Here is a 15255-nt window from a genome sequence, read left to right on the forward strand (position 1 = left end):
ATTTGAGCCTCATCTGGCCAGAAATAAGAAACATTTTGGATTTATTTTGCTAGTTTTTCCCACATAGAAAGATACAAGCAAGGAGGGAATGAGAAGCTACTTACAGGGTTTCAAGAACCATATTCAGCAGATTCTGAGTGTTCGATTATCCAGATTCCTACTGCCATTATGAGAAGCTTTGACTTGTAATGTAGCCCACAAGAAACAGGCCCATGAACTTGGGTACACCAAGTAGGGATGGGGTGCCCATTAAGAAACCACTTATGGGAAGGCCCTGACAAAGGCGATGTCAGGGTATCTAGGCCCCACAGAAAATTGGACTCTTGCCTTGGTCACTCCATCTGCTCTGTCCTGTCCCTCTCCTTTCACTGGATTTCGGAAGCCAATAACTTGTCTGCCTTCCCAGGTTCACAGATGGAGAAAAATTTTCCCCAGGATGAGTCATATCCTTTCTCACTCATACTTGATTTTTGTTTTATCTTAGTTTCATTTGTTTATCTGTTTATTTTATCTGAAAGGCACAGGGAGGTGGGGAGCAGAGAGATATCTCTCATCTACTGGGTTACTCCCCAGATTTTTTTTTTTTTAATTTTATTTTGACAGGCAGAGTGGACAGTGAGAGAGAGAAACAGAGAGAAAGGTCTTCCTTTGCCGTTGGTTCACCCTCCAATGGCCACCGCGGCCAGCACGCTGCAGCACACCACGCTGATCCGAAGGCAGGAGCCAGGTGCTTCTCCTGGTCTCCCATGGGGTGCAGGGCCCAAGCACTTGGGCCATCCTCCACTGCACTCCCTGGCCACAGCAGAGAGCTGGCATGGAAGAGGGGCAACCGGGAAAGAATTTGGCACCCCGACTGGGACTAGAACCTGGTGTGCTGGCGCCGCAAGGCGGAGGATTAGCCTATTGAGCCGCGGCGCCATCCCTCCCCAAATTCTTATAATAGCTGGGACTGAGCCAGCTCAAAGCATGGAGACTGGAACCCCACCTGGGTCTCCTACGTGGGTGACAGACTCAGGCACTAGAACTATCACCTGTGGTTTCCAGGGTGTGCATGATTAGGAAGGAATTGAGAGTGCAGCCACGACTTGATCTAAGCACTTCAATATGGGATATGGGTGCCCCAGGCAACATTTTAACTGCAGCACCAAACTGGTTCTAGATGATTTTTGATGAGATTTTAGATTTAGAGTTGACAATGGGATGGTTCAGAATTTTGGGAATGCTGTGTTAGAGTAAGTTTATATTGCATGTGGGAAGTTCTGAGTTTTTGAGGTGCTAGAAGTCAGAATGTGATGAATTAGACTGTGCCCCCTAAATTTATATGTTGAAGTCATAACCCCTTGGATCTCAGAGTGTGATGTTTACAGAGATAAGTTCTTCACAGAAGTGTTCAAGTTAAAATGAGGTCTCTAAAATGGGCCCTCTTATGCTAGGGCTGACATCCTTGTGAAAAGGGAAAATTTGGGTTCACACACATGCATTTTGGGGTATGGTATGAAGATGAAGGCACAGCTCAGCCTGAGCATCTGCCAGCCAAGGAATGCCAGAGATCACCGGTGACCCAGCCAGAACGGGGAGAGGGCAGGGGCGGCTTCTCACGCAGCCCTCGGCAGCAATCAGCCCTGCTGGCACTTGACCTCAATGTGTGGGCTCCAGAACTCTGAAACAATACATTTCTTTGTTTTCAAATTTTTTGTGTTAATATAAAGAAAACAGATATCATGTATTTCATAGATACCATTCTGAAAAGATAACCATACTTCCCTCTGTCTCCCTCCTTCAACCCCCTCTCCTTCCTTCATTTCTTTGTCTTTAATTTTTGCACAGAAATAATTTCAAGCTCCTCTATAATCAGAGGCTTAATTTGTCACTAACCATAATATTCAACAAGTAAAAAGTAGGAAGACCACAGTTCCACAGGAGTGTAAACAAGGGCTAAAAACAACAATCCTATCACAAGATGTCAGTTACATGGGTATGCATTCTTTTGTGTTCTATATTAACTGCCATATGTTAGAGAAAAATATGATATTTGTCTTCTTTGGATTGGCTTATTTTTCTAAGCATAATGGTTTCCGGTTTCATCCATTTTATTGCAAAAGTTAGGATTTCATAATTTTTTTAATGTTTGAGTAGTATTCCATAGCATATATATACCATACTTTCCTTATTCAGTCAACAGTTGATGGGCATCTCGGTTTATTTCTCACCCCCCCTGCACAAGGTGGGTATTGTTCTCTCTCACTTTTACAAACGAAGACAGGCAGGCATTGGGCACAGTGGTTAAGATGCCACTTGGCACACCCACACCCACTATCAGAGTGCCTGGCTCCACTCCTGAGCCTAGCTTCCTACTGACGTGCACCCCGGGGAGCAGCAGTGATGGCTCAGGTAGTTGGGTCCCTGCCACCCATCCGGGAGACCTAGCTGGAGTTCCTGGACCCCTGCTTCAGCCTAACCTGGCCTCAGGTGTTGCAGGCATTTAGAGAGTGAACCATCTATGGCAGCTGTGTTTGTTTCTCACTTCTTGTTTCAAAAATAAATAAATAAAAATTTTAAATTATAGAAATTAGTGAGAGTACTGGGTTAGAGAGGCTAATGATTTTATCAGAGTCACACAGCCAAGGAGCAGAGCTAAGGCTGAGTCCTAGTCTGGCCTGTGTGTACTGCACCCCACTTCAGAGGTCATGCAGGGACATTGGGAGCCTGTCTGTACCTCATGGGACCACTGACTTCTTTGACAGATAGGGGGGCCTGGTGGAATCAGAGTCTGGAAAGGGGCCTTCGGGGAGACTCCTGCTGTGCTTTTGGGAGAGCCATCCACGCCTGACAAAGGGAACGCAACTGGAGAGTTGGTGTCTTGAAGGAAAGAGAGATTCTAGCATAGGCAGGGGTTCCAGGGGCTAGGAATGTGGAAAATGGAGATATTTGGGGGAAAAGACAGCGATATTAGCAGAAATGGGCATAGGCAATTTAAATTTCCCAGCATGTTGCATTTGAGGCCACTAAGAAACATCTAGAGAGTGAAACAAAAGAGGCAAGATGATAGTTTCAATGTTGTTTGGTAGAAACTATTAAAAATCACTTATGTTTACAGAAACCTGCCTTGGCTGATATACTAGAAAGATGCAGTTCTATCTTTGGGCATGATTGGATCCAGGGGTTCAGTGAAGAATTCAGAGCTCTGATTCTCTCTGTCTCCTGAGAAGACAGCCAGCAACCCAGACTCTGGTCTGGGTAGCTTAGAAATGTAAAGGGGCAGAGGGGGTAAAGAGAAAAAAGGCAAAGGGGAAGAGGTAGGGATGGAGACAGAGAGAGAAAAGAGAGGAAAAGGGAGAGGAGAAGGGAGAGGGATATATGGGGAGAGAAGGAGATAGAGAGGAAGAAGAGGAGGAGGGATAGATGGGGCAGAGAGGGAGAGGAGAAAAAGAGAGAGGGGATAGATATTGAGTGAGTGGGTGGCTCTAACAAGAGCTTTGAGACTCCTGGGTTCAACACCCACCAGCAAGGAAGTACAGCGATGAGGTCTCTGCTAGAGTCCCTGCAGAGCAATGAGTTAGTTCTCCTCCAACGAAAGGCACAAAAGGCAGGCAAAACCATAACACGTGTCCACTCTAAGGGACAGAGTGATGTTTCTCATTTACTCTGCAAGACGCACCACATAGAAAGGGAGTCACACAGAAGGCAGGATCAAAGAAGAGGGGCTTCTCGGGCCTTGGTGCTTTTTAAAGTGGGCCTATCAGCTTTTTCTTACTTGGTTTCTTAAATCTCCCAGGTGTCTCCAGGTGGTAGTTGCTGCTTGGCGAGTATGGAAGGAACTCAAGAAGAGGAACCTCTGGCCTTAGCACAGGTAACTGAGGGGCTGTATATGAAGCGGCAGCAGCTCCTTTGCGGTGGTATTGCTTGTTTTGTTCACAGTTACCTGCAATAAGGCATGGCTGCAGATGGGTGGAAATATGCTTCAGTGTAACACATTCACAGCAACGGGAGAGCTGTCCCCCCAAACACAACTGCTCAGTGCCAAAAGCGGTCTTCACAGTTCCTAGTCTGTGCTGCTTTCTGAATACAAAGGGACAGATGATTATTGCAGGAATGGACAACTGAGCTGTGGTCAGACACTCAGAGCCGTTTAACCAGTTGGTCATAAATATAAAATCGGAGTCTTGTGATTCATAGGACAGGGAGGATGCAGCACACTCAGCAGTGGAGTCTGGGGTGGAGCTCAGAGCTGGGATTCAAAGCTCGGAAAATGCAAGTCTAGACCAAAGGCAGGGATAGTCTGGGCTGGGTTGAACCTGACGTTTCTAGGGTTGTGATGTACATGAACGTGGCCCCCAGGTCCCTCTTTAGGAAGGAACTACAGCCTAAGATATGCAGCCAGAGGTCAACCTTCATGCTCAGCACCCACGGACAGTGAGTGATTGGCAGGCCGAGTGCTGGTCTCCCATGATGCCCACATGCTAATCCTGGGAACCTGGAAGTGCAGTGCTTTACATGGCAGAGGTTCTTTACAGATGTGATGAAGCCAGGTTCTTGGAGGTAAGGCAGCCTAGCGTCCTCACGAGGATGACGAGGGAAGGGCAAGGCAGAAGAGGCACAGGCAGAACAGATGTGATGGGAGCAGAGGCTGTAGTCCTGTTGGCCCAGGTGCTCCATTTTGTACTTCTGACCTTCATCCTCTGAGCTCCTGTAATATGTTTCAGTAGCAATAGGAATAGGAACACAGGGCACAAAGGTCCAGTTTTCTGGGCCAAAGCAGGAAGGCTGATAGGCAGGCTGTTCTAGCCCCTGAGGCACTCTGAAGGGGGGCCAGGAGGCTCTTAAGCTTGTATCAGAGCCCAGCTTCCCCCTCTGTCCACTTCTTCCCCTACCTTCTACAAGTGTTGGTCCCAAGAGCGCCCCCTGAGAAACGTGCTGACTCCAAATACCACCTCTGCGCTGGCTTCCTGGGGAGCCAGTGCTGTGGTGAGTGGTTGGTAATCAGAGCCCCACAGTCGCCCAGCACGTAAGCATTCCCAGTGGCTTCTGATGTGGCGCCCTTAGGCGTGTCACGTCGCCTTTTCAAGCCTCGTTCTCTTGAGCTTGGGAGTAAAAGCCTTGCCTAAGCTTGTAGAAGCTGGCAGTGAGGATCAGCTGGAAGCCCATCAGGAAAGCACATAGTACAAAGCCCTCCTGGAAGCAAGCTCTTGAAAAATGCCATGGTTGAGCCTGGTCATGGTGGAACTGGCACTCTCAGATGTGGCTGACGGTGAGCATGATGGTAAGAGTGAAGAAACTGGTTTAAGAATTCCAGGGGCTTGTGGTCATGTCTGTGCCTTATAGAGACCGTCTGTGCAGAAAACTCATAGCTTGTTCTGCCATTAGTGCCCAAGAAGACCAGGGAGAGAAAAATGAGGGAGGAACATTTTAAGAGTGATTTTCTGTCTTCCCTTAACTTGTGTGAGCCTTGAGATAGATTGTTGGCTTTTGGGCTGGATCCTGGTCTCAGAGCTGGAATCCTGAGATTTATTGAACACCAGGTTCAAGACAGGAAATTAGGTAACTTGGGAGCCATTCCTTGGGGTACCTTTTTGGATTAATTTCTAGGATTTAGCTTTTCTGTGCCAAATGTGGGTTCTGGGACCCTCTTTCTGTTTCCCAAAGAGGTACATATTGGGGACGGAGGCATTGTAGGTGATGTGTCACCTTCTGCAGGAGAACTCAGAGCCTGCCCTCAAGGCTAGGAAGAAGAGGAAATAACTTTTAAATGATTATGTGGGTTTTCATGATTCCTTTTTTTTTTTTTTTTTTTTTTTACTCAAAAAGAAGCGTAAACTATATCCATGGATCTCAACTACAGATCCTTTCCTCTGACCACCCAAAAATGGCCCTTTGAAAAGTGTGAAAAATGACTCCCCTGTTTGTGTTCCTGGCTTGGCGTAGTTCAGCCTGTCAGCAAAGCCCAATTTTCAGGTGAGTTATTGAGGATGTTGAGAACAAGAACTGTTGCAGAAATGCTAGAGAACTCAAAGCTAGACTTCGAGTCCTCGGTAAGGAACTGGCCAAACAACTCCAAGTAAATTAAACTCCAGCCGGTGCTCCTGGGCTGGGTCCATGGGTGCTAAGCCCCAGCTGTCAGCCCAGGTTCACGAGTGAAGAGAAATCACTGCAGAAAATGGACTGTAATGAAAACACTGACAGACTCCTCAAAGTAATGGCGCTCGGGGGGCTCCCTTTGGTTACACTCGGTATATTATGCAATTACTGCCTATGAAATGGCCTTTCTTCACTCCTGAGAGGTGAGTCTTGGTTTTGGAACAGGGACTGCAGAGTCAAAAGATACCTTGACGCTTGGGACTGTGTGTAGGTTGAATATAGCCTGGGCAGACCCAGCCCTGACAATTGGCAGCAATTTTCTGTTTCACGGAGGCTTGAATTGGCTCCGTCTAATCACTAGAATCACTGCTCTGGGGGGGCGGGTGGAGCAAACAGGTCAGCCATCCCTCCAATCTGCAGGTTAGTTGTTCACACCCCGAGAGATGGACTGTATGTTGCTCTCCTGTTCCATCAGATGCAGTGGGACCGAGCAAAGAATAAGCTTCCACCAGGATCCTATTGTGGTGGTTATTGCCAGGGCCATGGGCGAGGGGCACGTGGTACCATTAGGAAAGGGGGCGGGCACAGTGGATGCCATGTTGAGATAAAGCCAGGATACTCTGTGAGGACCTGTATGTTTAAGGCACTGAATCTGTCTCTCCCTGACCTGCCTCGGCCTTTCTTTACTACTGCTATCTCTGGAAGCATCTAAGTCCACAACTGGAGGGCTTCTTTTGGGCAACAAGTAAAAATGTGTGAATGAATTGCTCTTTCAACTACCTTGGAATTCTTGGTTCAAAGCTTACTTGCTCTTGAAAAAAAAAAGTGTTGAACGGCTAAATCCACTACACTCTAATCGCCCCTTTTTCCATGAGTGCTTGGAATGTGTGCACATATGTCTGCTTCAGGAGGTTTTATTCTGCACATTTGCTCGAGTGCCGAGTCAAGGAGGACAACTCGGCCTTTCTTGTCTGTATGACTGTAGACAAGTCACTCATCTCTGTTAATCTCAGTTTGTAAATGGGCTTAATAATTGAATTGAGGGTCTGGCACTGTGGCATAGTAGGGTAAGCCTCTGATTGTGAAGCCAGCATCCTGTATGGGTGCTGGTTCATGTCCTGGCTGCTCCTCTTCTGAACAGCTCTCTGCTTACGGCCTGTGAAAGCAGTGGAGGATGGCCCAAGTGCTTGGGCCCCTGCACCTGCAGGGGAGACCTGGAAGAGGCTCCTGGATCCTGGCTTCAGATCGGCCATTGTGGCCATCTGGGGAGTGAACCAGTGAATGGAAGACTTTTCTCTCTGTCTCTCCCTCCTTCTATCTGTAACTCTACCTCTCAAGTAAATAAACAAAATCCTTAAAAATAATTAAATTGGTACCATAGAGTTGATGGAATGGTTAGTGATATAATAAAATGGAAAATATTCAAGACTATGTAACCTATTTGTAATTTCACAAATTTCCACTTTTAAGAAATTCATATATATCTCTAGTACCTCCATTTAGTTGGTCAATGTGGGAGAAATGTCCCAAAGACTTTCTTTATAAATATCTATTTCTTAGGTGCTGTTTTACTGATGAACTGTTTGACAGACTCTGCTGCTTGGCTAAACTGACCCCCAAATACAACCCTTTCCTATATGCCACCTTCCAGTTAGAAGCAGTCATGTGTCAGTGTTTTAAACGACCATAATAAAATCTATAGGATGGGACTTTCCACGTGGCCCTTTGATCCTTTATTGGAAGAATCAGATCTAGATGAAAAGGATGTCCAGTGTTTGATTCTCTCTTCGTATAATCTGTGGACATGGAACCTAGAATTTCTGAAGCCATTTTGTAACAGACAAGTAGCACAAGAAAAAGAAAAAGAATCTTAGGGAATCCTGGCCTTGACTGACATTGACCCACACACCGACTTTGGCAGCTGCGTTCCTCCAGGCTTCTCATTTGTGCCTTTTCAAGGATGAGAGCAGAATTTTGGGGAAGAGATAGAAATTATAAGCATCTGAAAATTGAGGAAAGGAAAGACATAGTCAAAGAGGTCTGCCTCTCTCTTTGGGTATTTAGAGAACTACAGAAAGGAAGGGGGGCTCCAAACCAAAACAAATCTCAACCCTTCTCCTGCAGTGAACTGGAAGCAACTAGAAAGCAGTGCATGTGTGTGCCTGATGCTTCGTCTTGCCTCTACCTGGCGTTATGCCTGGCATAGTAGGTGTTTGCTGAACCAACAAAGGAATTTTTCTTTTCACCTCTTTTAACTTTGTCCAAGTGTATCTGGTTCATCAGAACAGTTGTGGTGACAGCTGCTTGGTGGGTTTCCAAGTGCTGTGCTATGTTAGTACAGCACACAGTGTTAGGGGCAGGACGGCAAGTGAACAGCTGAACCTGGCTGGCCAGACCTGTGCTGGTGAAACTTAACATCTTATCTGAATCATTAAGAAGAAACATTTTCCAAACACTTGCTCCAATATGTGATTCTCCTTGGAGGATTTCTAATGAGGAACCAAATTTAAACTGGGTAAGAATAGTATTTTCATTAAGGGCCTGGTCTCTGTCCAAAGAATCACATCACCTGATGGGAGACGTAGACATATCAGTGATTTCTGGATCCTCCGTGACACCAGGTGCACCTGCTATCATCTCACTCGCTCCTTCCTGTGATCCCCTGAAAGGCAGGGGCAGGATCCTGCTGGCCTTAGGATGTCTCCTGCTGCAGCAACAACCTGGCTCTTATTCATAACAGGGTGCACAGCCAGTCTGTCAGAAAGATCAAGCCTTGGGCATTTATTTTCATAATCTCTTATGGTGGGGGAAGCATAGGCAAGGGAATATACTCTTGAGTAATTTATTCTGTTCTTTGGCATTGATGAAACAGATAAAAATAAATCAGTGTTTCAACTCAGCTTGTTTGAAGGACAAGCCAGAATCACACCATTAAAAATTAACAACTAAAACAGATTGTACATTACTAGGGATGAGTTCAGACCCAAAGTGGAATAATTGGCCAAATGAATCTACCAAGTGTTGGGTGTGATGAATTCACTCTCATTTCCAGTGGTTAAGAAATAAAAGAAGACAGATTATCTTCATTTCAGGCCAAGGAGATGAGCAGGAACATCTCGGCACATCTTATCTGAGTTAAGGGGGACCTGAGAGAGAGGCTAAGGTCAGAACTGTGGGGTTTTCTTGAATACCAAATTTATCACTAAGCACAATCCTCTGAAAATCATGTCAAAATTACCAGATCATTTCCCTCCTTGGAGTCATCTAAACTCCAGAGGATAACATAAACATCTGCTTAATGTCTGATGGCCTGAACAACTCTATCAATGCCCATTGTGTATATCCATTGATACCGTCTACTGAATGTGACATCCAGCCTGCCAGCCAGACAACTAGCATTTATGGAACACCTGCCTGAGCTTGGTTCTGTACTTGGACAGAAGATTCAGCATGGATTAGATAGACTTTGCTCTTAAAGAAATTAGTTCAGTGTGTGTCTTTAGAGCAGGTTTTTTTGTTTTAAGATTTTTAAAAATTTATTTGAAAGACAGAATGACAGAGAGAGAAGTAAGAGACCTTTCATTGCTGGTTCACTCCCCAAATGGCCACAATGGTGTGGCCAGGATCAAGCTGAAGCCAGGAGCCAGGAATTCCATTCTAGTCCCCAGTGTGGGTGGTGGCATGGGCCTAGGTACGTGGGTCATCTGCTGATTTCCCAGCCACCTTAGCAGGGAGCTGGATTGGAAGCAGAGCAATTGTGACTCAAATCAGTGCTTGTATATGGGTTGCCAGTGTTGCAAGTGGTGACATAGCCTGCTGCAACATATAACATCAGTTGTTAAAACAGAGATTTTTAAATTCCATACTATCAACATTCTGGGCTGGAGAATCCTTTGTTGTGAGAGCAGTCATTCCATTGTAGGAATCCATTGTAGATTCTACACTACTACATTCTGAAAGCTCCTGCCCCCACCTCCCGCCCACTTTGTGATCAATAAAAACATCTCCAGATCCTGGCAGATGCTCCCTCAGCAGGGAGGGCAACTGTTCCTGGCTGAGAACCATTAGAATCAGAAGCTCACATCCACCTCTGCCTTACCATCTTCTAATTGTTTACTTAATTCATTGTTATTTAGCTTTCTTTATTCCCAGCACCTAGCAAAGTCTCTGGCACAGAGCTGTGCAATAAATACCTTCAGATTAAGTGACTGAATGAGTGAGTGAGGGCTTGCATTTATAAGACCAACCTTTTCCCAAGAAGTAGACAGACTGTTAAGAAGACCTTGAGTCATGTCCATGCACAGTGCCAAGCAAACAATCTATCCAATCAAAAATCTACCTCGGTTAAGTGGGAAAAAAATTGGCTTATGGGGGTATTTAGCTGTATAAGCCCGACAGATAATTGAGCGGCTGGGTTTTTTGGTTTCAACAGATTGGTTTGCCATTCTGTAGCCACAATAACAGAGCAAAGTAACAATCATGTCTATGTTTAATTTTCTGAAAAGTGCTCCGTTGCCGAGGCTAGCAATCTGGCCAATTAAATGTGGCCGATTGGCACTCCCACACAAGTTTGGGGGTATTTAAAATAGCTCTCTGTGAAAGAAAAAAAATCCAAGCTGCACAAAAAGTTGTTAACTATCCCAAGATTTCATACATCAAAAGCAGACTTTTGATGGTAGAATTGTTCTAGATGACAGAGAATAGACAAGCCATCCACTGTGAATGCGTTAGTGTCAAACTGAATGTTGCCTCTGTGTCTAGTGATCATGTCTATTGGTAGAATTGGACAATTTTTTTTGTTCAAGGGAATCATCAGGTTTCCAGTGCACTGAGGTTATGTGGTTCCTGACTGTGATATCAGCCATTCAGATGGGACCAAGAGTATCCACTCCCAAGCTTTTTTTATTGCCTTAAGCTTAACTGAAGTGTGACTGATAGGGATGGGGAAAGGTTCCATACCTGTTATATTCTTAATAGATTCATGCAGGGGAGGCTGCATTAGTTACCTATGAGTATTACTACAATGCTGTTGAGTAACAACAAGCCATAATGCATTGGCATATGGCCCTAATATTTACTTAGCCTACAAATCTCTAGGGTTTAGACAGTATTGGCTGGATTTGGGTGATTTTGTGTGTCCTGTTTTTCTGGGGTTGGCTGCAGGTTCATCGCTGACTCTGTTGCTGCAGACTGGGTCTGCTCAACACTCTGATCTGTCACTGGGATGATTGGGATGGCTTCCATCATCTGGGAGCATAGCTGGAAAATGTGTGTGAGGCAGTCACAGAGATACAAGGGATTGAGTTATGCTTGCTAAGATCCTGTTGGCCAAAGTGTATTACATGGTTGAGTCCAGAGTTAAGAGGTCAGGAATCATAATCAGTCCAAAGTGAGAGGCCCTGCAAAGTTATATGGCCAAGGGTTTGAGTATCAAGAGGAGTGGCTGTAATGGATTAACATATCGATATGCTAGAGAGTCTAAACTGCAGGATGTGCCTGGCTTGATAGTAAAACTAAACCTGAGCAAGAAAGGCCCTTATAGAAATGTTCAGAGAAAGATGAAGAGGAAAGAAATGCATTTATGGCTTCTGAAAAGCTCAACCACCTGGCTGGCATTTGGGTTCATCTTCTCTAGCTATATGAAGAATGCACTCTAGCTATATGAAAGACATCACAGATATGAATAAGTGATAACACAGGACAAAGTAAGCAAAGAGAGAGGCAGTTCCTTGTCTAGCCCAAATTTGTAATCCTATGGGAATTCCATCCCAGGACTTGATTGTAGAATTGCTGACAGAGATGGTGAGGCATCGTATGAAATGGTAGAGGCTCCCAAAGAAGGCAGATTGACTTCAAAATTGTATTTCTATTTGGAAAGCAAAGGCAGGGAGAGAGAGAGAGAGAGAGAGAGAGAGAGAGAGAATGAGGTTGATTTTAAAAAAGGTTGATTTGAAAAAAGACATTTATCTTCCTAAGACATCTGCAGATTTCCCAACTCACAGATACACTGGAGTTTTCAATTATCTCCTGTAATGATGTTAAAATAATTAAAAATTCAGCTTATCAGTGGTTTTATACACACAGCTCCAAAGTAATTTCTAAGATGATTGGATCAAATCATGATTCTACCTCATGTCACATACTTCTTACTTACTTATGTCTTTTTATGATAATATTTATGTATGCACCAAAGGAATTATGAGAGCTAATATTTATATATTTGCTTCTCTATGTCAGGTATTGTGCCAAGCCATTTTTGTTCATGGTCTGATTCTCTCCTCATAACAATCTCATGGCTTGAGTATCCTTAGGATAGTTTCGTAAATGAGAAAACAGAAGCTCAGAGAATCATATCCACAGCTTGTACTATGTCTGCTTGACAGCTGCCTGTGCTTTTAATCCCCTCCCACTGGCTACCTTTTGCAAAGAGGAGGTGTGATAAGGCAGAGTAGAATTCTGGAGTTCCAACTCAGAAACAAGAAGTGAAAGTACAGGATATGCAAATCTTTCATAGGAGTCAGCAAAGGGTGAGGGCTCTGAGAACACAAAAGTGACTTGATTTCTATTCAGGGAGGAGTGTGGTCCTCTCCATAAGCAGTGCCATTCAGGGCATGTGATTATGAGATTGCTTGATCGATTGATTAACTCTACCTATAGGCTTTGCCTTCCAGTGATATGCTTTACAGCAATTGATAGACTGAAGCATAACTGACATTGACAATTTACAGGGGAATCCTCACTAAAGGTGAATTATGTGGATGAACATTTTATAAGCCCTAATATTTGAGAAAGGATTAAAAATGAAGTAACGTACTCCTAAGCAGAGCTGGGGGTTATGCGGATAACTTTCTTTAGTCACTGGAGGCTGCTCACACAGAAGGTGGTGCCCTCCTGTTTCGTGCTGATCCCTAAGTGGTGGGTGATGGTCATGACCTACTGGACACTGGGTGCAACCAGGGGAGTGAGCTGGCCTGTGATGGGGGAAGCTTCCTGACTCAGACGGAGTCCAGACAGAATTGCCCATGAGAGGGCCACTCCCTGACTCCCCGAGGACATTCTGTGTTGGCTACAGAAAGTGTGATCTCAGCACCTTACTCAGTTCAATAGTTCTGTATGCTCAGCTGTTAGACTTAAGATACAGTTGGTGAAGTGAGGCTTCTGTCCAAGAAAACAGCATCACAGAAAGAGAGTGTTTGTCCTCCACCCCTCGTGTCTGTGTCCCTTCATGTGGTAAGAGCTCCATTAGTGTGAAAGCCCTGGTCTCTGCTCTACCTCTGGCTCTGTACCATTGATTGGTACAGGTGGAGTGACTTGTGTGCCATATACATTGACAAATAAATTCCTTTGTCCCCTCTTGGGGATGAGCTGCCCCTAGAAGGCACAATTGATTGGCTCTTCTCTGGTCACAGAACCCCAGCCCATGCACTCATGTTGGGAAGCTGCCCAAGTTCAGTGCTGCCATTAGCACGTGGATAAATCTGTTACATTTAGAGGTTCACTGCTAAGAATCAGATTTTCTTTCCCTTCGGGTGACGTCCTTGTTTGGCACTAAAGGTGGTTTGCTGACTTCCACCTGCCACTCTTTCAACTTATATCTGGATTTGTTCAGAATTCAGGAATAGAAGAGCAGGCTGATGAGCAGCCCCTGAACAACCCAATCAAGAGGAGAGGGCATCTGAAACATCAAAGTCCCCATTGCAGAATGTCTGCTCTAGGAGCCTGAACATCGCACCCGACCGCCTCCTCTAAGTGTGCCAGTGTATCACTGTTGTTACCATCCTCAATTTACAGACTAGAACATGAGGCTTGTCCAAGTTAGGAAGTGGCAAAGCAGATATCAGCCCACCTCTGCTGAACTCAAGGTCAAGACTGTCAAATAGTCTTGAGCTTGAAGAGAAAGATATTTGAGCTACAGAGGGTATTTGCTATCAGAGAAGGGAATGACTATTGGGGCATTGAGGAGATGGGTGATTAATGGTGAAAGAGAGGGAGTGTGGATATTCCAAGAATATATGCAGGAAACAACGCTCCCTTCCTTGAATGACAGCAGCAGGAATGTTAACAGTGTCAGCACCCTCAGCTTCTTCCTAGTCTTTGTCACAGCCACCATTCATTGTCTCTTGATGATATACTGGAAACTGTTGGATGCATTTACCTCTGTTAGCCCATATAGGTTTTTTTGGTAAATGTTTGTTTTTAACCTCTTACTCTTTCCTTAAAAAGCGTATTCATTCATTTATTTAATTATTTGAAAAGTAGAGTGACAAAAAATGGAGAGACATATAGATACACACACACAGAGCTTCTATTTTCTTGTTCACTCTCCATATGCCTGTGACAGTGAGAACTAAGCTAATCCTAGAAGGCCATGGGGTCTCCTATGTGAGTTGCAGGAACCCAAACTCCTGGGCCATCATTTGCTACCTATGAGGATGCATTAGCAGGAAGTTGGAGCAGAGGCAGAGAAGCTGAGACTGGGACAAGCACCCAGATATGGGATGCAAGCTTAATCTGCTCCACCACAGTGCCCATCCACATTGAGTTTCTAACAGCCTTCCTGAGATATACTTGACATTTATGCAACTTTATCTGTTTAAAGTATGCAATTTGATAAGTTTGGATATATAAAATATACCCATGAATCCAAAGTCACAATCAAGATAATAAACAGGTGTGCCTCCCCCAGATGTTTTCTTGGGTCTCTACTCGTTTCTTCCTTCTCTTCTCCCTTAACCCTCAATTCTGTCCCCCGAGAAATGGCTAAGCTGCTTTCTGTCACTGTGCTTGCATTTTCTAGAATGTTATGGAAGTGATATATAGTATGTAGGTATGTAGTCTTATTTGAGTTTGGCTACTTTCACTCAGTATCATTATACTGAGGTTCATCCTTGGTGTGGGAGATATCAACAGTTTGTTCCTGTGTGTTGTGGGTAGTTGTCCATTACGTGAATGTAGCATACACCATGTCTATCCATTTACCTGTTGGTAGGTAGGTGGATTAACTCCAGATTTGTGATCCATGACGTTGTCATAAACATCTGTGAACAAGTCTTTGTGTACATGTATGCTTTCTTTCTACAGCCAGTATAATACAATTGTGTTATAATCTCATTTTTATAGAAGAGAAAGCTTTGGTTCCCCAAAGTCGACTCTACCTCGGGCCTGTGGCTCATCAGCACA

The 15255-nt window shown here is 44.7% G+C and overlaps 1 protein-coding gene across 1 annotated transcript in view; it reads left to right on the top strand.

Moving 5' to 3' along the window:
• The window catches only part of CDH13 (cadherin 13), a 1467366-nt gene that overhangs the window by 338684 nt on the left and 1113427 nt on the right, over positions 1 to 15255 (top strand). Inside the window, exon 3 of the mRNA XM_051847323.2 lies at positions 3776 to 3850. Coding sequence (XP_051703283.1) covers positions 3809 to 3850 — 42 coding nt within the window. The 5' untranslated portion in view covers positions 3776 to 3808. The remainder of the gene's footprint in view (positions 1 to 3775; positions 3851 to 15255) is intronic.

The sequence above is a fragment of the Oryctolagus cuniculus genome, chromosome 18 (assembly GCF_964237555.1).
Source record: "Oryctolagus cuniculus chromosome 18, mOryCun1.1, whole genome shotgun sequence".
Taxonomy (NCBI): Eukaryota; Metazoa; Chordata; class Mammalia; order Lagomorpha; family Leporidae; genus Oryctolagus; species Oryctolagus cuniculus.